At 42.7% G+C, this 24,747-nt stretch overlaps 1 protein-coding gene across 15 annotated transcripts in view; it reads right to left on the bottom strand.

Moving 5' to 3' along the window:
* The window catches only part of LOC118774924 (protocadherin alpha-C2-like), a 150,740-nt gene that overhangs the window by 28,121 nt on the left and 97,872 nt on the right, over positions 1–24,747 (bottom strand). Inside the window, exon 1 of one of the 15 annotated variants that reach the window (XM_036524541.1) lies at positions 22,005–24,519. The exons of 11 other annotated variants lie outside the window; for them this stretch is intronic. In XM_036524541.1, the coding sequence (XP_036380434.1) occupies positions 22,005–24,383 (2,379 nt within the window). In that variant the 5' untranslated portion in view covers positions 24,384–24,519. Of the gene's footprint in view, positions 1–10,845; positions 13,366–14,648; positions 17,028–18,643; positions 21,159–22,004; positions 24,520–24,747 lie in introns of those variants that run through there. 3 more of the 15 variants (XM_036524539.1, XM_036524542.1, XM_036524533.1) reach the window with 3 other exon arrangements.

The following is a 24,747-nucleotide window of genomic DNA, read 5'->3' as shown; positions in this document are numbered from 1 at the left end:
CTGAGATGACCTCATTGTTCGAGACTCTGGGATGTGTCTCTCACACACGCACTCACACTAATACCAACTCACACATGCATGCATGTGCATGCACACTCAAACACATTCACAAACACACCACTGCAAGAACATACGCATATCCATACACATACTGTATGTACTTCGTTGAGACTGAGTAAGTTATGTAACTTGTTAAGCGTTCACATATATTAGGATATGCTGTACAGCCTCATACTGACTTTATTCCTAGAAAAGGAAGATAAATGCATTGATTCCTGTTTCTAAATCAATGACTAACCAGGAATGCTGTCACTGTTGATGACTTGTTTTTTAAAAAAGAGAATAAAGTAACAATGAAATATTTATAAATGTGGATACCCATATTTTGTAGCCATATAAATCTAAATGTTGTATCCTGTACATTCACTTTTATGTTAAAAGGTTTCACAAATCTGTGTCAGAAGTGTTCTGATTAACCTTAGCTAGTCTAGTTAACTTGGCATTTGACAAGCACATCCTTTACTGTGCATGTTCATTAATGATTGTGTTCTTTAACAAGCGTGTCCATTGACAAGCATGTTCTTTAACAAGCGTGTTTTCAGAGATTAGTCTGGGGTATGAGTGGGGTAGAAAGCAAGAATGCGCCTTTTGCACCACAGACACACTCCAACATAAGAAGGATATAAAAATAAAATAAAAATATTTAATTACAAGAAAGACAGTAATCCCCAGACTGAGGGACAATGTTACTGTGAGAGGGACAACGACGTGGCCTCCCCTGCCCCTCCCTCTTCATGTTGAATGTCTGCACCTTCAGTGTTTTAATGTGGTCTTTGAACTTTGAGTTTTGGTCATATGAATAAAATTGTAATTTATGCCAATTAGGGAATTTTCACATACGTTTAAGACCTGAGAATGAGAGAGAGAGATAAGAGAGAGTGATGGAGAGAGAGAGCAAGAAAGGGGAGGGAGGGAGGGGAGCGACAGGCAGAACGGTAGAGGAAGACCTCTATTGGCTCAGACAGAGAATGCAGCTACCAATGCAATTTTGACAAATTCCCTCCCTCTAACGCTAGCATGCTACAGGGGGCGGCAGAGAGCAGTCTCTCGCCAAGCCTCTTCTCCGTGTTTCGCCTGACTGCGGATTCTCCGGCAGAGCCCAGTGCTGCAGCCCCTGAGGATTCACAGGCATGCTTTCTCAGCCCACAGAAAGCAGGCAGAGAAAAAAGCCAGCAGCAGATCTGTGTCAGTGTTCCATCTGGAGATGACATGCAGGGGTGGCGTGAGCAAAGCCAGGAGGAGGAATACTCTCTAACAGCATGAGGACGGTGTAAGAGCAGTTTAAAGGCACCGTGAGAGCAGTGTGAGAGTCGTGTAAGACCAGTGTGAGGACAGTGACCACAGTGTGAGCTTTGCTCTGGAAGTCATGGACAGAAAACATTAAAATGTTAAGTTAATTTAATGTCCTTAATGTGCTATGTCAGATTAGCCCGGTAGTTTGTAAGGTAGTAAGTTAATAAAACAGATAACATAGGAATAAAACAAAGCACCACTGAGAATCGCAACACATACATTTGATGGAATTTTGTTTCAGTTTTATACAAAATCTGAGGGAGCCACGAGCTAACCCAGCATTCTAGCAGTTTTGCCAGTTGCAGAAACTGATGAACATGAGGCTAGAATTGCACGGCATTTATGAATTAACTGAAGCAAACTGCTTGCACATTCAATGTGTCAGAGGAAATGAAATGCAATGAAAGGATGATGGGTGGTATAAACTGAACAGCTCCCCCCCAAAGGTCGGAAGTGAGAAAAAAAATGGTTAAAGAGGTGAACATGTGGCCAGCAGGTTACAGATTACACTTCCCTCAGATGAAGAGAGCGTCAGCTACACTAAAGAGGGAAAGACTGAATCTACTGTGCAGTAATGGTAAAATAACACCCAGCATCCACTGGGCAGCAGTGTGGTGTAGTAGTAAGAAGCAGCTGTGTGTTGGAGCGGAAAGGAGATGGGCTCATACCCAAAAAGGCCGATGGTTTGATTCCCCAAAGGGACACTGCTGTTTTACCCTTGGGTATGGTACTTAACCCAGAATTGCCTCAGTAAATATCTAGCCAACGATAACATATATTGTTGAATTGTAGGCTGTGAAAGTTGCTCTAGATAAAACTGTCTGATAAGCAAGTAAATATATAACTATATACTCCCTCCTAATAAACCCTGAAGTGTCTTAATAAACAATTATGCCCTTGATAAGCCCTGATACATACCAATAAAGCACTGAGCCAGTATACCCTATTGATAAATCCTGACGTGTACCACTAAAGCAACTTGTGCCCAAACCAGTCACTATGTTGCCTCCCAGCAGCTGGTCACTGACTTTAGGCCTGTGCCTTGTGGTTTCACCGAGCCCATTACCAGCATGTTGCCACAGAAAAATAAATAGTTACTGTTGCCATGGTCATTGAGCTTCCCTATACATAGCAACATACTTCTATCGTATCAGCAACTGCAAAGTTGTTTCTTTCGATAAGCTGAAACCAATGTGAGCTTGCTTTGCATGAGGTCGTAGCCCTCCTCCATCAGACCTCTATCCCTCCTAACCCTGATAAAATCTTGTGGTAAAACTTGATTAAATCTTAACAAGGATTAACCAAATTAATTAGTCAAAACTAGTAGTGACAAAAGCGTATGGTGGTACAAGCCTGACGGCTGCTAATAGCAAGAGTAGTATATTTGCATATTATGACGGCAATGTCTCTTACAAGTTTTGCTATATTACAAGTATGACACAGAGAATTCAGTTTCTGTGAGGCAATATACATACCCCTATTGAATATGCTTTTTGTAAGTTGTTCTGGTTAAGAGCCAAAGTCTGCCAGATGAATAAATGTAAATGGTATTGTATGATCATTGGTTTCCATTTGTGTACAGTAACACAACCAATGAAAGAAACTACCAAAAATATATGATTTTACACATGAATTTCACAAATTGTGATAGGTGAACATGACCGTCTGCATCCACCATCTGGCAGAGAGACTGACCTCAGAGCCATGCCCTCATAGGCTCAATGAGCGCGTACACACACACACACACACACACACACACACACACACACACACACACACACGCACGCACGCACACACAGACAGGAAGCACACTTAGCGCATGAAGAACACTGACCCCTGGCTGCAGCACATTGAAAGCATGCAGAACAGTGGCCCCTGGCTGCTGTGAGTCTGTATGACAGGGGATAAACCATGCAGATTCCTGCAGGTCACTGTGCTTCACTGAGTGCCTCTAGAGAGACACGGCACTGGCCATGTTTAAACTCATGCAAAAACATACTGTGTAACTATACGTCCAGAGGCAGAGTGGCAAATATGGATGAGAATGTGAATCTTACACATATATGTTCACCCTTAACTTCAAAGAGTGTTGTGTGTGTGTGTGTGTGTGTGTGTGTGTGTGTGTGTGTGTGAGGGTGAGTGAGTGAGTGTGAGCGTGAGTGTATGAACATTAGGCGGAGCTTGAAGTCATGTTCTTTGCTCATGAATCTGCACAGTATATCATTAATATCTTTATGTATGAATCTGTGACTATTATAAAACAAGCATGTTCTATTAATAAAGCCACATAACAATTGCTTAATCCTCTTGGGGCTTTTTGCAAGTAGGTCAGCTACAGGTAAAATCAAAAAGAGAAACTCACTAAAATACTCTCTCTCCTCTCTCTCTGAAGTGCACTGCTGAGATTATGACAGCAACAGCACAGGCCATCTGTGACATTTAGAGAAAAAAAACTGAATTCAAATACTTAGAGGATGAAACAGTCCAAATGTCATAAACTGTACCAGACATATTTTAATTCCTATGAATCTGATGTGGCCTTTAGATGAAGACAGAAAATGTTTTTAAAAGAATAATTACAGGAGTTCAGCAGAGATGATAAGGTGGAGCTCACACAGGCTGTGACCCCAACTCAGGCAAGAGCAGAATGAATCTGAATACTGACTCATAGTGTCATGAATCTGAATACTGATCCACAGAATGGCATGGATTTGAATAGAGTAGCAGGATTTTGGACAGTCAGCAAGTCTGCAAGGTCGAAGACAATAGAATTTTTACACTCCACACTGGAGGACTGGGAGAGGCAGAATCTGCATCGTCACCCTCACTCCTCCAGCATATACTCACACACTCAGAGTAACATGTAACCCCTCAGTCTTCCAACTCATCTTGTGATACATACCCCCCTCTGACACCAACATGTGCTGCCTCTTTTTAGGATAATACATGTTTAATATTACTCTGTGTGTATCATATTCAGTATGTTTACGAGTACTCGTTTATGTGACATTTGTTTGATATTATTCATAAAAATAACATTTGTCAATGTTCCATGATAAATCAATCAATCATTTTAACTTGATATAGCATTATCAACAAAATATCAGTCAGAGAGCAATCCACAGATTAAGCCCCATACAAAAAATTGAATATAGTAAAATATATATTTTTTTAACACTGTTAGAGCAAACCTACTTTCTACACTGAGGTAGGCATTAGTTCATTAATAAATAACGCTTCATTCTTACAAGCTGTTTTTAAATAGACTTAGTATCAGAATAATTCTGTTTAAACAGAGGTAGTATTGGAATGATTCTGCACTGATTGCTATATGCGGTAGATTTTTATATGCAGTGTATTAATAGGGAGGCAGAGAAAGCTTACAGTGCAGAACAGGGTACCTCTGCTGATCAGGGCTTGAGTTTCTTTGATTTCAATTGATTGCTTCTTTTTTCTACATTTGGTAATAAAAACTGTGACCTTAACCCAGGAGAAACACATCCTAATTAGAAAGCTTATTGTATCATGGAGTGGTTTTAATTTCAGGCAGCTGATGTACCTGCAGAATGGGTCTATCAGAACCTGAATATGTCTCCAGATCCCTGCCTCTGTACCCCATTCATAGTAGTTTATCTATTTGGGGCTGACAGGAATCACATGGTCTCTTTGTCCAATCACAGCCCTCCGTCACAGAGGTCCCAGGAGGCCCTGCTTCTGCAGAGCATGCAGGCTCGCTCCCGGCCTGTGCCATACGCAGGGGCTCCAGGCTGCTTCTGCTCGGCTTAGACAAAAACACGCTGTGTACCCTCCAGACAGCAGGCCGCTAACACGCACACTTACAAAGAGAAAGAAGCTTTGACTCGAAAAGACTTGAAGTGCTAATGATTAGAATTATTAATAAATCACAGGATGAAACAGTGACAATAGAGTCCTGATATTATTCTACACGCCCTCAGGGATGCAATGTGATTGGATGAGCTGCCTGTTGTTGCACCACACGCCCCGAGGGGGGGGGGGGGGGGGGCTGACAGTTCCAGCATCACATCCCGCTCAGGCTGCTGGAGTGAGGGAGAGAACAGGCTCCTGCACGGCAGTGAAAGAGACTGAGAGAAGCACAGATACACAGGCTGCAGGAGACTCTCTGATCCCTTTACAGTGCAGCATCCCCACCCAAAGCATGGGAACTCACACCTGTGACTGACGGATGTCACAGTTCTAACAGTCACGCTAATTGCAGGGCCTCAAAGGTCAAACGAGACAGACAGATGGTGAAACTCCAGGCACGAAGATGGAGTTTGGCGATGTACTGGAGATTTTAGAGTGCATATGGGTCTCCAAGCCTTGCACACACCTCCCCTAGATCAGGACACGGGCTCTGCAGGTTTCCATACACCCTGCAGACCAGGTGCCCAAAAACATGAGAGGGAATGAGGGACTGTGACACTGAATAAAGGTCAGAGGTCACAGACGCTCTTCTGGGGGGGAGGGGCTACATACATCCTTCTCATGAACATGACACAGAAATGCCTTCATCAGGGTCTGGACTCATCTCCAGAGCTGTGATTGCCTGTATACAGAGCTGCAGGAAGAGCACTGCATAGTTCTACGTGCTGTGCCAACCACCTCCTTCCTCTCAAACCACACTCCTACTCTAGAAATTAAGCACTGTGTAGCACACACCCCTCCCATCAAACCACACCCCGCCTCTCCAGGAATGTATTAGGCACTGTTTAAGCCACAACCCTTCTCTTCAGGAATGAATTAAACACTGCCTAAGACACACCCCTCCTCCCTAGGAATGGATTAGTCACTGTCTAAAATACTTTCATCTGTGGGTGTATGAGAGGTTCTACAGGCTCCCTTCCTGAAAGTGCTCTGTTATATACAGAGTCTATACCACTGAATATATACAGAGCTTTCTGTTATATACAGAGTCTATACCACTGACTATATACAGAGCTTTCTGTTATATGCAGAGTCTATTTCATTGCCGCTTCCACAAGAATCTGGGTAGGGTTGATGTAAATCCAATTTTGCATCAAAATTTTAAATACCATTGACAAACAAATTAGAAAAGAAACATTCTTAAAAGGACCGATAAATTGTGATAACAAGATAGCTGGCACAATGAAAAAATAATCTGCACCTTTAATGAATTCTGATCCTACCTCTCAATTTCATTTGCCATTTCATGTTTTAAAATGACCAAGGAGTTAGAAATGTAAATTCAGTGTGAAATGTGAAAATTAAACTTTGTAGCATAATTTAAACAAGGCAGAGAGAGGCCATAATTTAAATCTCTGTCACCCCTTCTATCTTTCTATTTCTGTCTGTTGCTCATTCTCTCATTTCTCTCAGTTTCTCCCTCAGTGCAGTGGGATACATTTTCTGCTCCTCCTTGCAGGCCTGTAGACTGCTAATCCACATATCTCAGTGAAGCAGTGCTGTGCTGGATGGAGGGAAATCCAGCCATGCCCTTAATAAAGAGTCCCTTGCTCCCTTCTCAGTCCCAGACTTATGCTGAAATAAGTATGTGGGTAATTTTTTTTCTGAATTTTATTACTCCTGTCCATTCTCGAGTGGAGCTGTGAGCTTCTGTTGAGTTCACCAAGGTTGTGTGGTGATATTGTGTTTTTACTACTGATATCAGGCCCCATCAGATTATAAAGGTTTCAAAATAAGAGACACAGTAAACAGACAGAGAGACAGACTGTGATGTCACAGAGGTGACACATCACAAAGCTTACAGAATGGGAGCCTGTGGAGAATCACACACAGGAAACAGGCAGGGAGAGAGAGCGTGTGATCTCACAGAGGTAATGCATCATGGCTCAGGGAAAAGGGCTCAGTGAGTCTAATTTCACATTCCTCCATGAGAGACTGACTCATATAGCTCCGCACTGCAATGCTCGAGAGTGTCCTGCAGTTACCAGCGTAGTGAGTCACTTCTTAACCTGGCCTCAGTGACAGGGGTTAACAGCTCAGACCGACTGTGCATTTTGACACTGTATGACATACTACAGAGTGCATTGTTATAATGCTGAAGAATGTCTGAGGAAAAAAAAGAACTAATAGTTACTAATAGTCACTTCTGCAAGATTAGCCTGAAACTCAATGCTTGCTTTTTTTTTTTTTTTTTGCAAAATGCACATTTAATGGCAAGGTTTGTCTGCAACAGGAGCATACACAGCCTAAAGATGTTAAACACCACCTTTTAGAACCAAATTAACTATGCTGTTTAAATTATTGCATGGAAAAAAATGCAGGACATCCAAAGCCAAGGATGATTATGCAGTCTAATATATTCTAATTGGAATAATTACATAACATCACTTTAAAGCAGAAGGATATTAACAGGCATTAGAAAGAAGGCGGAGGTCACGCTGTGACGGCTCACATATCCATGTTCAGACTAACGAGGCAGGGCAGCGACACACCGATGCATTTCAGGGTTGTAATATGATAATTAATAAGGATTTACCAACACACAAACAACATCTTTCAAAATCCATAAATATAAGTTTTACACAAAATTTCATTGAGTTGAAAATTTCATTGAAAGCTGTTTTATGACACTCGGCTTCTGGTGCCTGTTTTACGGTATACAAGTAACCTTTCCGCTTATGCCACCATTTGTGTCAAACACACTCACGAGGGCAACAGCCATCCCAGCTTTAGCATTTTTCATGACAGGGTTAAAGAAAGACGTGATTTTAATATCAGGAGGCGTGAGGTTAATGTCTATCACGTCCACTAGTACTTTACAATGGGAGGCCATGTGCCCCAGGTCCTAATCTTGGACACATATTTCAGAGGCACGGATTTTCTCATAATCCAGGTCTTTTGCCATCTTGACCTCTCCTGAGACAGTACTGATGTTGAATTCACCTAAAACTTTCCTCTGCCCATGGTTAATAATAAAGCCATAAGTTATTTTACCATTTGATCCTTCATCCGTGTCTGTTACATTCAGCTTAATAACTGCACTTCGCCGTGACACACTCTCTGGCACACTGCCCTTATAAACTGGACTGTTAAACACTGGCGCGTGGTAATTTGCGTCCAAAACCATGATAGAAACCACGACAGACCCAGATCTCGCTGTTTTGCCACCAATCAAATCGGTGAGCACTATCTGAACAAATAGTCGCTCTTCAGGGTCTACAGCTGGCTCTGCTGGTCGTCATCCACCTGCAAATCAACACTAAAATATTCATTGGGGCTCAGCACGGATGAGCTCACAGTGTCGCACCCCACGTCTGGATCGTGGACAGACTCAATCAAGAAATTTAGCCCCTGCGTTCGTGGACACTGAGATATTGAAAATAAGCAATTCGATGGGAAACGCTTCAGGATTGTCGCTAATATCCACCTCTGTCGACTCACACTGATTATCAGGCCGCTATCCGAATTCAGCACAGAATATTTGTTTTGATATTCAGATGTTATTTTATAGCCACTTTTTTTGCAAATCCTGAGCAGATAGCAACAAATCTTTCGCAAGATTCTGGACAACGATGTCTGATTTTACTTCCTGTGATAAAGTACAGATTATTTGCGCCGCTGCTCGACCCTGCATCTAAACCAGACAGAATAATAGACCACGTACCCCATTCGCTACGTGTGCTGTGACACTGTCACCTCCCCGTCATGTTTGCTGTAACAGAATCCATGTTTAAATCTAGATATAAACGTGAGGAGTTTTTCCTTAGCCTAAAATTCGACAAATCTCCTTGTCTGTTAGTCTTTCTTCGACAAAGGAGGAGACTAGAGGCGCAGAGGGGTTGTGTGTGAGGATGGAGAGGGGGTGCAATGAAATGTTTACCTTCTGCTATAGAGGTGGTTTACTGCAAAACACCCCCGGGCCTGGAGGAGACGTGTTCAGTGAAAGAGATCAGTAATGCAAACGGACTGTTGAATAATCAACATAAAATAGGTCTATAACAGCATTTCCTTCATCATGCATTCACGCAAATGGTTATTTCGTTGTTCATATCATTATATTAATATGTTTTTAAGACCATGTCTCTCTTTTTTGTCAAAAATATCGGTCTCAACTATGAAAGTAAAAATTACCCTATTCGGTCTGTGAATCTCGTAATAAATGGACTAGCATTAATCACAATCAATTGACCACACAAATAACCGAATATAAACTTCCACCTGGAAACTGTAAAATGAAACGGGAATATGAACTATACCACCCACTGTTAGAGCTCCTACTTCTACTGTCACCTCTACTGCTACTATTACTACAACTACTACTACTGCTGCTAATGCTACTGCTACGACTAATACAGCAAATCAGTTATTGCTTTTACTCTTACACACCTGGCCCTCTCATCCCCACTGAATCATGCACTAAAATGCAGCAGGTATTGAATTCACCGGTCCTTAAGAAAATCATGATTTTTTTTTTCTGAGCAATCTGATTTACGAATGTGCTATAAAAATACTGGAAGACAAAGTTTAACATATTGATTACACGTACATTTAAATTATATACTTTAGAGGCTATATAGGTAAAATCTGTATTAATTGCACATCGTGTTAAAATGTAGTGTGTCTGAAATAAATAATTGATTTAAATACGCATACAGCTATGCGACTAGTGTGGGGCTCTGGTCGGCTGTTGCTGTCCGGCGTTGTGGTGCTGAATTCTTCCACACTGTCACTGACGTCATCGAGCATGGCCTCGAACAGCCGGCTACTGCCTTTGTTCACTCCAATCGCGCTGGCCCTGGCTATCAACATGAACGTTTCGAATTAACGCTAAAAGCAGGATTTAAATCTCCAGTCTCAATAAAATGGATGCTGTATCTGGTTCCTGCCATTTTGAGTCGTAAAACAGTTCTAAGAAAGTAAGATTTAAAGAAAATTTTCTGATCAAAATAAATTTCATTCATGCAATGGACAGAAGGGCGAGCACATTAGGCCATCTTTTAACTAAGTCTGGGCCCAACAACTTAATTAAAAACAACCAGTTAATGAACTATATTCAGTCTCAGCATACTATCCGGGTGTGAGAATTTTATTGAGGAACTTTTATTTTTACACGGCGCATTGGATCTTGGTATATTTTAATGTTCCTGGTTTTGCAGTCTTTTAGTGAGGATGTCGAGGGGGTGATGGGAAAAGAGAAAACATGTGGGAGTGGTAAGAAGGGAGACGGGTGTGTTTTCATTCTATCGACCCTTTTTCATCATTTTTACAAACTCATATGACGTCGACAATATCCTTGGTAATACACCTGAGTTCGCTTTACCCCTCTGAATTATGCAGTGACGAAGTTTCATTGCGATCCTGTTCGTGCTGCTCCACATTTCTTAATACCAAGTGCATAGCCACGGCCTCACACTAGCTTCTAATGACGACTGTCAGAATCAATGAAATGTTAAGTACAGATAATTTTTTCTATTAAATTACGCCATAGGCCTATTAGGCCTATAAGAATTGAAGTGGATTAACATTTTACCCAATACAATGCCTTACCTTCTCGCTGTTGGGAAGCGTTTGATTCCGTTTAAAAGTGTCCCCTCCATTAATACTGATAAGCTCTGCATCTGCAGGCGGAAACGGCGCGGGGAAAACCACAACGTCACTCTTCAGTGTGTCTGAGCTAAAACACACGTCATACTGCTGCGTAGATTTAGAGTAAGACCAGCTCCCGTCGGGGTGTGTGGTGATCACTGGGGCGCTGTATCTACTCAAACCACCGTCCGTCCTGTGGCATTTTACAGCTATTAAACTAATTAGACTCAGTAAAAATATAACTGACACGGAGATAATGGCGATCAGCAAATACAGATTCAAATCGGAGAAACTCTCCTCCTTTGCCGGCAACTGTCTGAACGATGTCTGTATTTCACCTGCGCTTTCAACAACCACAACATCAATAGATACAGTCGCTGACAGGGAAGGTTCTCCGTGATCAGAAATCAAAATGACCAACGGGTGAGTCTTCAAGTCATTGTCACTCATCCGCCTCTTGGTTCTTATTTCCCCGGTGCTGGTTCCGATTCGGAAGAGACTGGATCCTTTGGGTTCGGCGATGTGATAAGAAAGCAGCGCATTGTAGCCAGAGTCTGCGTCTACAGCCCTGATCTTGGCCACAAAGTAGCCCGCTTCAGCAGAATAGGGAATGTTCTCAGTATTAACGGAGCCCTGATCAGAATAGGGCGGCAGAACCATAGGACTGTTGTCATTCTCATCCAAGATAAAAACGTTCACAGTCACGTTGCTGCTGAGTGGAGGGACACCAGAGTCTGTGGCCTGAACTTGAAACTGAAACGTTTTTATTTCTTCGTAGTTAAAAGACTGCAGGCTGTAAATTTCTCCACTGACAGAGTTCACATTCACAGCTGTAGAAGCAGGAGACCCCTTCAAAGAGTTCTCGCATAATGAATATGTTATTCTGGCATTCTCATTAACATCAGGATCAACGGCAGACAATGTACATATTACACCTCCGACAGGACCATTTTCTTTCACATACACCTTAATCTCAGGCTCCGGAAAGAGCGGCGCGTTGTCGTTCACATCAGAAACGTGTACAGTAATAACGCTGGTGCTGGAGAGAGGCGGAGTCCCTTCATCTGTAGCTACTATGGTCACATTGTACTGAGAAGCGCTCTCTCTGTCTAGCGGCCCGTCGAGAACAACAGAGTAGTAATTGCGATATGTCGTTTGAAGTTTAAATGGAAAATTCCCATTCAATTTACAGTTAACTTTTCCATTGTTACCCCCATCCTTGTCAGAAACTGTAATAAGAGCTATCGCCGAGCCGACTTTAGCGTCTTCTTTAACAGTACTCGTCAGTGACGTCACGCCAATTTCTGGTGCGTTATCATTCTCATCTACAACTTCGACAAGCAGTTTACAGTGACTGACCATTGGCGAGTGACCTTTGTCCTGGGCCTCAACTCTAATCTCATAGAAAGCCGTTTCTTCGAAATCAATGTCTCCTTTGACTGTAATATCACCAGTATGGGGGTCAATAGAAAACGTATCCAAATTCCTTTCCTGTCCATGTTTGTTGAACAAATATAAAATCTCGCCGTTCAAGCCCTCATCGACATCAGTCGCATTCAGCGATATAATCTTAGTCCCACGCGCTGCATTTTCAAAAACACGAACTTTGTATAGCGGGCTGTTAAACACAGGGCTGTTATCATTAATGTCCAGCACATTCACCGTTATCTGTAAAGTCCCGGATCTGGGAGGTTTTCCTCCGTCAAATGCAGTCAGTAGGAGCTGAATCACAGACTGTTTCTCTCGGTCTAAAGCTTTCTGCAGCACCAACTCAGCAGACACACTCTGCTCTCCACCGCTCTGTACATCCAGGGAGAAGTGCTCATTCGGACTCAGCTTGTAGCTCTTTACTGAGTTACTGCCTACGTCGGGATCAACTGCGTTCATCAATGAAAACCTGGCCCCAGGCAAGGTAGATTCTGATACATTTAAAAACTGTGACTTCACTGGGAAAGTCGGCGAATTGTCATTTACATCTAAAACATTTATTTCCACCCGATGCAAACTCAAAGGATGGTTAAGAATCGCTTCTAGATGTAGCGAGCACGAGCGAACGTTGAAGCAAAGGTCCTCGCGGTCGATTCTTTCATTGACATACAGCATGCCAGTTTTTAAATTTACCTCGAAAAAATTCTTCTTGGAACCAGAAACGAGCTGAAAACCACGCGACTCAATTTCCTGAACATTGGTATTCAAGTCCTTGGCTAAATTTCCAACAATGGTTCCTTGGTTTACCTCCTCAGACACGGAGTAGACAATCTGTCCGGGGGCTTGTCCACAGAAGCTCGCGACAAAAATCAAGAGGTAATTAATCCGCATACAACTCCATTGGTTTGAAACGGCCATTATTTATCAGGCCTTTGTAGAAACATCAAGGCGCACCAGACGGGTCCAAAAGAGAAGTGAAATCACATCAGAATAAACATTATTTTTAAATGGGAGTAAAATCGGTGAAACGCCTCTGCTCTCCCAAGCACAACGTCTGCGACTCGCTTTCAGCAGAGGGCTGTGAGCTGGCTGCGCGGTTATTCACGGAAGAGGCGGAGCCTGCTACATTCGGGCTATTCTTTTGCAGTCCTGGTCAACAGCGACATCGCGTGGGTTACAACGTGAAAATAATCACTGGGTTTCACTGAACGTTAACAAAATTAGGTTTAGGACATTCTGTGCGTATTTCAAAAAAAAAAACAAAACATCATAATAATAACCATGGCAATATTTTGCTTTGCAGACAACCACATCGAGTCTGACTCACATAGCTTATAAGTTGGGTATAGGCCTGTTATTCACGTATATAAACGGATACTTTCAGGTTGCGCTCCCTCGTGATTTCTATAATAGCGTTAATACAAGCATGACGGAAACCCGCAAGCTTCTGCTTAAGAGTATCGCCCCCTAACCAGACCGCTATTACGTTAAGCTGCAGGAGTAGCGGAAACAGCAGTAGTTGTGGCAGTGAGCAGTAGTGCCAGCAGCAGCAGCAGTTGTATTGCAGTGGTAGTAGTAATAGTTAGCAGTAGTTGTATCAGCAATACCAGTAACATTAGGAAGAGTAGACGACAAAGTGGGAGAAGCAGAAGTCTAGTTGTAAGTATCATTAAGTACCGTGACTGGAAAAACAGTAAGTACATTAGGTAATGACACCCAGTGTAGTACCAAGCGCACAACAACTTTACCAGGTGGAATGACTTAATATGTTAAATAACACACCAAAGACGAGAATTCAGTACTGGAAACACTTCTAAATATAGGCCTACTTGTCGCTTCAGCCACGTCAGTGAATCTCATCAACAGGCAGATGACCAAAGTCACAACTAAGAATAGCACAGCAAATACAGGACTCGAAAATAAGTAAAATATAGGTAAACAGGAGAATAAATAAATAAATAAATAAAATAACAGACAATCTGCGAAACTGTGTTTTCTAACTGTTCAGAAAATCTCGATCCATGATATCTCAATTCCAGTATATAGGCCTGTATGTGCTTGTGGCGCTGTTCGGGTAGAACAGTGCTGAATCGTTCTCATCTAGACAAAAAGATCACAAAGGCCCCCTCCCCCAACACACACACACACACACATACATGCACATGCACACACAATAAAATGCATGGAACTCTGAATAACGCCTCTTCTGTACAATTAAAAAATGCCAGACAAAAACGTTGGAAAAATATCCCGTTCAAAAACAAAAAGGTGGTTTGATGTACAATTAGTTTTGAGATTGGATATACATTATCGGTCAGATATTAAAATCTTCTTACCTTCGCACTGTTAGGGAGCGTTTGGTTCCGTTTAAAAGTGTCCGCTCCATTAATACTGATCAGCTCCGCATCTGCAGGCGGAAACGGCGCGGGGAAAACCACAACGTCACTCTTCAGTGTGTCTGAGCTAAAACACACGTCATACTGCTGCGTAGATTTAGAGTAAGACCAGCTCCCGTCAGGGTGTGTGGTGATCACTGGGGCGCTATATCTACTCAAACCGCCGTCCGTCCTGTGGCATTTTACAGCTATTAAACTAATTAGACTCAGTAAGAATATAACTGACACGGAGACAATGGCGATTAGCAAATACAGATTCAAATCGGAGAAACTCTCTTCCTTCATCGGCAACTGTCTGAATGATGTCTGTATTTCATCTGTACTTTCAACAACCACAACATCAATAGATACAGTCGCTGACAGAGAAGGTTCTCCGTGATCAGAAATCAAAATGACCAACGGATGCGCCTTCAAGTCATTGTCACTCATCCGCCTCTTGGTCCTTATTTCCCCGGTGCTGGTTCCGATTCGGAAGAGACTGGTTCCTTTGGGTTCGGCGATGTGATAAGAAAGCAGCGCATTGTAGCCAGAGTCTGCGTCTACAGCCCTGATCTTGGCCACAAAGTAGCCCGCTTCAGCAGAATAGGGAATGTTCTCAGTATTAACGGAGCCCTGATCAGAATAGGGCGGCAGAACCATAGGACTGTTGTCATTCTCATCCAGGATAAAAACGTTCACAGTCACGTTGCTGCTGAGTGGAGGGACACCAGAGTCTGTGGCCTGAACTTGAAACTGGAAGGTTTTTACTTCCTCGTAGTTAAAAGACTGCAGGCTGTAAATTTCTCCACTGACAGAGTTCACATTCACAGCCGTAGAAGCAGGAGACCCCTTCAGAGAGTTCTCACATAATGAATATGTTATTCTGGCATTCTCATTAAAATCAGGATCAACGGCAGACAATGTGCATATCACACCTCCGACTGGACCATTTTCTTTCACATACACCTTAATCTCAGGCTCCGGAAAGAGCGGCGCGTTGTCATTCACATCAGAAACGTGTACAGTAATAACGCTGGTGCTGGAGAGAGGCGGAGTCCCTTCATCTGTAGCTGTGATGGTCACATTGTACTGAGAAGCGCTCTCTCTGTCTAGCGGCCCGTCCACCACTAAAGAGTAGTAGTTCTGATAAGAGGACTGGAGTTTAAATGGAATAGAATCGGAAATCGTGCAGTGTATTTTTCCATTCTTACCGACATCTTTATCGAAAACCGTAATTAACGCGACTGCGGTGCCGGTCCTAGCGTCTTCCCTCAGTGTGCTTAGCGGAGATGTTATAGTTATTTCTGGAGCGTTATCATTCACGTCCACAACTTCCACTAAAACTTTACAATGCGTAACTCTGGGGTTGTGGCCTTTGTCCTTCGCTTGCACGTGGATCTCAAACGCACTGTTTTCTTCGTAATCAACTTCTCCGTTAACAGCGATTTCCCCGGAGCGAGGGTCAATTGTGAATACTCCACGGTTTACTTCGTTTTCTTGATAAAACAGGGAGTAAATAATTTCACTGTTTACACCCTCGTCCATATCGGTAGCATTAACTGTAATTATTGATGTTCCATGTGGCACATTTTCCCACACCCGAGCTTTATACAGCGGTTTGCTGAATTGTGGAGCGTTGTCATTAACATCAATTACATTAACAGTGATCTGCAAAGTGCCCGATCTGGGAGGTTTTCCTCCGTCAATAGCAGTCAGTAGAAGCTCAATCACAGGCTGTTTCTCTCGGTCTAAAGCTTTCTGCAGCACCAACTCAGGAGACACACTCTGATCTCCACCGCTCTGTACATCCAGGGAGAAGTGCTCATTCGGACTCAGCTTGTAGCTGTTTACTGAATTACTGCCCACATCGGGGTCAGATGCCCTCGGTAATGGGAACCTGTCCCCTACAAACGCCGATTCTGATATATTTAAGTGTCTTAATTTCAAATGGAACGTCGGAGAATTGTCATTAATATCCAATACATTTATCTCAACTCGATATAAATTCAGAGGATTTCTCAATATGGCCTCTAAATTCAAAGAGCACCGCGCCGCAGCCTGGCAGAGCTCCTCCCTGTCGATCCTTTCATTAACAAAAAGAACACCGGTCTTTAAATTTACCTCGAAATATTTACTTCTGGGTCCGGACACAAGCTGAAACATACGAGATTCCAAGTCCTGCACATTGATGTTGAGATCTTTGGCGATATTTCCCACAAAAGTCGCCTTCTTTACCTCCTCAGATATGGAATACGCGATTTGTCCTGACACCAGCTCCAAAACGCTGAGCAGAAACACACAGAGATTCCTCGTAAACGCAGGCTGGTTCGACATTATATCCAATCCATTAAAATCCAAGTGTAATAGTAGGAATAGCTTCTCCTTCACACTAAATCGTCATCTCGACCACAGCTTCCGCTTAAAAACGACAAAAGCCTCCTCTCTGAGATGTGCTCTCTTTAACAAGGAGGAGCCTAGCAGAAAATTCCACTGCTCGTGCTTCGTTAGTCGATACTGACACCGTGTGGATATTGTGGCAAAGAACATATCAGGCAGCCTTTGAAATGTCGTTAGAGATTACAGTCTTTAACATTGCTCAGTAAAAAAATTGAACAATCCAGAAACCTATGGTGAAAATGTGAGTAGTCCTCTGCTTAAACAAACCCTATAAGATGATTAAAGCTGTTTCAATATAAATGCGTTTCGAGCGCTGCAATCAAAATACCAAGTCAAAAATGCTGCACAGAAACTTCTAGCGAAGAACGACCATCGACTGTAACGCTTCGCTGGCTAATCACTTCTTGTGAGGGTAGCTTGGGTTGGTGTATTCGCTGCCAGCGTAGGATGCAGACGCAAAACCGAGTCCACAGCATTTGCGGTACACCAAAATTATTCAAATAAAACGACCATTATATGAAAGGTCGCACCGCGCACACAGTTTTACATGACCAAGATCTAAAATGAAATTGATGACGCTAAACTTAACTAGCGTCACTGAGCGCTGATAGGGTAGAACGAATGAAAAATCAGTCAAACTTTACTACCAAAAACGCCTCAAAGGTACGGTGTCTGGAATAATTGACTGTTAAACGATGTAACCTAAAAACTTTGAGAAACCCTTCAAGAGACACTTATGCAGCATTAGGAAAGTAATGGGGGAAAGGGCGGGCGTTTATAAATAACGGTTTTAAACGCTAATTTCCCATGCGCATCTGCCAGGGTACAGACAATAAAATAAAATTACTGGGAAAAAATGAGTGAGTGACCATATAATATAAACAATGCGAAACAAATATGGTCATGATTTACATTAAGTCTGCCTACATACGTAAGAACATTGGTGATGCATATCATATATGCATAAAACATGAATGGTCATTTAACAGCAAAGAACAAAAGAAAAACTTTCAGTGACATATTTCTTAGTTGAGAATCAAATATAAGTACTCGTATTTGCTGTTGGACAAGGTAGGTGAGACCTGACTGGACATAAGTAAACGTAAACGAAAATAAATATTAGTTCTGTTCACATAATATGATTCTTTGATCAATGATTCATAATAACATGAAACAAAATGCTACAAACAATGTATCTTTATTTTGTCATTACTGATACTAAACTGTTGTTGTGGGAGACGTTAAAGGAAAAAAAACGACTCAATGAAAAGCAATTGCTAATGTATACATGATATGTATGAGTAGCCTGAGTAAGTAATGGTCAGACGCTAAATACACCCAGGGTAATAAACTGACAATAAATTATTGCGCATTCATGGGTGTGTCATTTAATGTGCATCGGAATAATAAAGCTCGAAATCAAACATGTTATAAAGCTTTGAGAAGGCTAAGAGGCTGTTATGGCATGGTTATAAGGGGGTCATATGAATGTTTCAGGACTACTACATGTAGACACATTTAAGGTATGTCGGTGTCCCAAAAAGAAACATCCGCCTTACCTTTGAACTGTTAGGGAGCGTTTGGTTCCGTTTAAAAGTGTCCACTCCATTAATACTGATCAGTTCCGCATCTGCAGGAGGAAACGGCGCGGGGAAAACCACAACGTCACTCTTCAGTGTGTCTGAGCTAAAACACACGTCATACTGCTGCGTAGATTTAGAGTAAGACCAGCTCCCGTCAGGGTGTGTGGTGATCACTGGGGCGCTGTATCTACTCAAACCACCGTCCGTCCTGTGGCATTTTACAGCTATTAAACTAATTAGACTCAGTAAAAATATAACTGACACAGAGATGATGGCGATCAGCAAATACAGATTCAATTCGGAGAAACTCTCCTCCTTTGCCGGCAACTGTCTGAATGATGTCTGTATGTCATCTGTACTTTCAACAACCACAACATCAATGGATACAGTCGCTGACAGGGAAGGTTCTCCGTGATCAGAAATCAAAATGACCAACGGGTGAGTCTTCAAGTCATTGTCACTCATCCGCCTCTTGGTCCTTATTTCCCCGGTGCTGGTTCCGATTCGGAAAAGACTGGTTCCCTTGGGTTCAGAGATGTGATAAGAAAGTAGCGCATTGTAGCCAGAGTCTGTGTCTACAGCCCTGATTTTGGCCACAAAGTAGCCCGCTTCAGCAGAATAGGGAATATTCTCAGTATCAACGGAGCCCTGATCAGAATAGGGCGGGAGAACCATAGGACTGTTGTCATTCTCATCCAGGATAAAAACGTTCACAGTCACGTTGCTGCTGAGGGGAGGGACACCAGAGTCTGTGGCCTGAACTTGAAACTGGAATGTTTTTATTTCCTCGTAGTTAAAAGACTGCAGGCTGGATATCTCTCCACTGACAGAGTTCACATTCACAGCCGTAGAAGCAGGAGACCCCTTCAGAGAGTTCTCACATAATGAATATGTTATTCTGGCATTCTCGTTAACATCAGGATCAACGGCAGACAATGTACATAACACACCTCCGACTGGACCATTTTCTTTAACATAAACGTTAATATCAGGCTCCGGAAAGCGCGGCGCGTTGTCGTTCACATCAGAAACGTGTACAGTAATAACGCTGGTGCTGGAGAGAGGCGGAGTCCCTTCATCTGTAGCTATGATGGTCATATTGTACTGAGAAGCGCTCTCTCTGTCCAGCGGCCCGCCAACTACTAAAGAGTAGTAGTTGTTATAGGAGGATTGGAGTTTAAAAGGCAAAGCGCCGGGGATCTGGCACTTCACTATTCCGTTTTTACCTCCATCTTTATCTGACACCGTAATTAGAGCAACAGCTGTTCCGGTTTTGACATCTTCTCTGACTGTGCTCTTCAGTGAAGTCACTGATATTTCGGGGGCATTGTCATTCACGTCAAGTACTTCAATTAAAACTTTACAAGCGCTACTCCGAGGTGGGTGGCCTTTGTCTTGTGCCTGGACTCTAATTTCAAACGCAGCATTTTCCTCGTAGTCAATATTCCCCTTCACTGTAATCTCACCACTGTCTGGTTCAATTGCAAACATTTGGTTAACATCTACATTTCCATGATTTACCAGGGAATAAATAATCTGACTATTAATTCCCTCATCTGTATCTGTTGCATTTAGTTTCAAAATTGACGTTCCATGAGGGATATTCTCATAAATTTGGACTTTATACAGCGGCTTGCTGAATGCCGGAGAGTTATCGTTAAAATCCATTACATTAACAATTATCTGCAAACTCCCGGATCTAGGAGGTTTTCCTACGTCAAATGCAGTCAGTAGGAGTTGAATCACAGGCTGTTTCTCTCGGTCTAAAGCTTTCTGCAGCACTAACTCAGCAGACACACTCTGCTCTCCACCGCTCTGTACATCCAGGGAGAAGTGCTCATTCGGACTCAGCTTGTAGCTCTTCACTGAATTACTGCCCACATCAGGATCAACGGCTACGGGCAAAGAGAATCTGTCTCCTGGAAGAGCGGCTTCAGTTATATTCAATAAAAGCGTTCTCACCGGGAACAAAGGAGCATTGTCATTTATGTCTAAAATATTTATTTCGATGCGATAGAGATTTAGAGGATTGTGAGCAACAGCTTCTAAACGTAAAGAGCACTTCACAACAGTAACACACAGCTCCTCTCGGTCGATTCTCTCATTCACAAACAATATGCCGGTCTTTAAATTTACCTCGAAATACTTCTTGCTGGAATCGGACACAATCTGGAACATACGAGATTCAAGGTCCTGAGTATTAAGATTTAGATCCTTCGATATGTTTCCCACAACGGTCCCCCTTGCCATCTCCTCCGACACAGAATACACGATCTGACCGGAAGATAAATCCAACAGACAAAGAAACAGCAGAATGTAAATCCACACACATCTCGAGCGGGCCGAGGTTTCCATTGCGATGCAGGAAGCAGCCGAGGCCTCCCCCGTTTCTTATAACAGTAGTTTATAATAATCAGACATTTGTAACCCTGCAGATAAGATTAACACGCAGACTGCATCACGAGAACCGCCATCGCTGCTATTCTCACGCCGTGCGTCTTATCCCGACAATACCTTCCTCTCGCTTCTGCTGTTCTAAAGGCGGAGCCCCGGAAGGCAATACGAATATTTTCAAATTCATGGTCAACAGCGACATCAAGTGCCTCTGATTGGAGATAAGATTGGGATGGGGGAACATGTCTGCACCATGAGAAATACATCTAATTTTGGAGTGCAGCAATACATATAGCCTAATTACACTCAAAAGACAACAGTGTATATGTCGATATGCTATGTCCCTTCAGAAAAGCATTACTTTGATATAATACAAAACAGTAAAGACCATCAATGATACGCGCTGATATGACGTCTGGAGAAATGCTGTTCGTTTTTGGTTAGTCAGAGTAGTAGCATTTATAAAATCAGGTAGGAAAAAATATGATCGTAGAAATTGAAATGATTTGGAAAACAGGATGAATGACTTAATTAGAGAACTGTCTACAAAGGAAATTAAGCGTATACTTTGGGAAACAACAGAAAGTTAAAATGTTCACGTCAAGGCCAACATTCGGCATATTATGCTACATATATGACAAATTAATAGAAATTTAAAAATCGATGTACACAAAGTCATCTCAAGGGAAATATAACATTATATAGAGCAAAGAAATGTCACAGGAGTCCCTATATGTGACAAAATGACATTCAAAATATAGATAAATGTTTCCGTTTTAGATTAAAGAAGCATATTAATTTAATTAGATTTTCTCGTTGAACGTTTAGAATAGCCCATAACAAGACATTTTCAAATATAGGGCAAATTGGACTGAGGGATATGTCGCAAATGAAACTGGAGTTGATACGAAACAATTTTCAAAGGCGACAAAGGACAGCTTACCTTCTGGCTGCTGGGGAGCGTTTGATTCCGTTTAAAAGTGTCTGCTCCATTGATACTAATAAGCTCCGCATCTGCAGGCGGGAACGGCGCGGGGAAAACCACAACGTCACTCTTCAGTGTGTCTGAGCTAAAACACACGTCATACTGCTGCGTAGATTTAGAGTAAGACCAGCTCCCGTCAGGGTGTGTGGTGATCACTGGGGCGCTATATCTACTCAAACCGCCGTCCGTCCTGTGGCATTTTACAGCTATTAAACTAATGAGACTCAACAAAAATATAAGTGACACGGAGATAATGGCGATCAGCAAATACAGATTCAAATCAGAGAAACTCTCCTCCTTTATCGGTAGCCGTTTCAACGATGTTTGTATTTCTTCTGTACTTTCAACAACCACAACATCAATAGATACGGTTGCTGACAGGGAAGGTTCTCCGTGATCAGATATCAAAATGACCAACGGATGAGTCTTCAAGTCATTGTCACTCATCCGCCTCTTTGTTCTTACTTCCCCGGTGCTGGTTCCGATTCGGAAGAGACTGGTTCCTTTGGGTTCGGCGATGTGATAAGAAAGCAGCGCATTGTAGCCAGAGTCTGCGTCTACAGCCCTGATCTTGGCCACAAAGTAGCCCGCTTCAGCAGAATAGGGAATGTTCTCAGTATTAACGGAGCCCTGATCAGAATAGGGCGGCAGAACCATAGGACTGTTGTCATTCTCATCCAAGATAAAAACGTTCACAGTCACGTTGCTGCTGAGTGGAGGGACACCAGAGTCTGTGGCCTGAACTTGAAACTGGAAGGTTTTTACTTCCTCGCAGTTAAAAGACTGCAGGCTGTAAATTTGTCCACTCACTGAGTTTACACTGACTTTAGCTGAAGCTGACACAGGGTTTGACGAGATTTCCAGTAGAGAGTAAGATACTCGGGCATTGTCGTTTTCATCAGAATCAAACGCAGACAATGTACATATTACACCTCCAACAGGACTATTTTCTTTCACATACACGTTAATCTCAGGCTCCGGAAAGCGCGGCGCGTTGTCATTCACATCAGAAACGTGGACAGTAATAATGCTGGTGCTGGAGAGAGGCGGAGTCCCTTCATCTGTAGCTGTGATGGTCACATTGTACTGAGAAGCGCTCTCTCTGTCCAGCGGACCGTCAACCACTAAAGAGTAGTAGTTGTTAAAGGAGGACTGGAGTTTAAAAGGTAACGCGCCGGGGATCTGGCACTTCACTATTCCGTTATTACCTCCATCTTTATCTGACACCGTAATTAACGCAACAGCTGTTCCGGTTTTGACATCTTCTCTGACTGTCCTCATCAGTGACGTCACCGATATTATAGGCATATTGTCATTCACGTCAAGTACTTCAATTAAAACTTTACAAGCAGTACGCCTGGGTGGAAGGCCTTTGTCTTGTGCCTGGACTCTAATTTCAAACGCAGCATTTTCTTCATAGTCAACAATCCCCTTCGCTGTAACCTCCCCACTATCGGGTTCAATTGCAAACATTTGCATTGCATTGACATTTCCGTGATTTACCAGAGAATAAATAATTTGGCTATTAACGCCCTCGTCTGCGTCCGTTGCATTTAGTTTCATAATTAACGTTCCAGGGGATACATTCTCATAAATTTGGACTTTATAAAGCGGCTTGCTGAATGCCGGTGTGTTATCGTTCACATCTTTCACATTAACAGTTATTTGTAGAGTCCCGGATCTGGGAGGTTTTCCTCCGTCAACAGCAGTCAGTAGGAGTTGAATCACAGGCTGTTTCTCTCGGTCTAAAGCTTTCTGCAGCACTAACTCAGCAGATACACTCTGCTCTCCACCGCTCTGTACATCCAGGGAGAAGTGCTCATTCGGACTCAGCTTGTAGCTCTTTACTGAGTTACTGCCTACATCAGGATCAACGGCTACAGGCAAAGAGAATTTGTCTCCGGGAAGAGCGTTTTCAAATACATCCAATGAAAGCGTGGATACCGGGAACAAAGGGGCATTGTCATTTATGTCTAAAATATTTATTTCAATGCGATAGAGATTTAGAGGATTGTGAGCAACAGCTTCTAAACGTAAAGAGCACTTCACAACAGTAACACACAGCTCCTCTCGGTCGATTCTCTCATTCACAAACAATATGCCGGTCTTTAAATTTACCTCGAAATACTTCTTGCTGGAATCGGACACAATCTGGAACATACGAGATTCAAGGTCCTGAGTATTAAGATTTAGATCCTTCGATATGTTTCCCACAACGGTCCCCCTTGCCATCTCCTCCGACACAGAATACACGATCTGACCGGAAGATAAATCCAACAGACAAAGAAACAGCAGAATGTAAATCCACACACATCTCGAGCGGGCCGAGGTTTCCATTGCGATGCAGGAAGCAGCCGAGGCCTCCCCCGTTTCTTATAACAGTAGTTTATAATAATCAGACATTTGTAACCCTGCAGATAAGATTAACACGCAGACTGCATCACGAGAACCGCCATCGCTGCTATTCTCACGCCGTGCGTCTTATCCCGACAATACCTTCCTCTCGCTTCTGCTGTTCTAAAGGCGGAGCCCCGGAAGGCAATACGAATATTTTCAAATTCATGGTCAACAGCGACATCAAGTGCCTCTGATTGGAGATACCATTGGGATGGGGGAACATGTTTTTACCATGAGAACTACATCTAATTTTGGAGTGCAGCAATACATATAGCCTAATTACACTCAAAAGACAACAAACAAT

This window comes from Megalops cyprinoides, chromosome 3, assembly GCF_013368585.1.
Source record: "Megalops cyprinoides isolate fMegCyp1 chromosome 3, fMegCyp1.pri, whole genome shotgun sequence".
NCBI classification, from domain to species: domain Eukaryota; kingdom Metazoa; phylum Chordata; class Actinopteri; order Elopiformes; family Megalopidae; genus Megalops; species Megalops cyprinoides.
The sequence above is the reverse complement of the archived record's forward strand: the minus strand, read 5'-3'. Positions and strand labels throughout refer to the sequence as shown.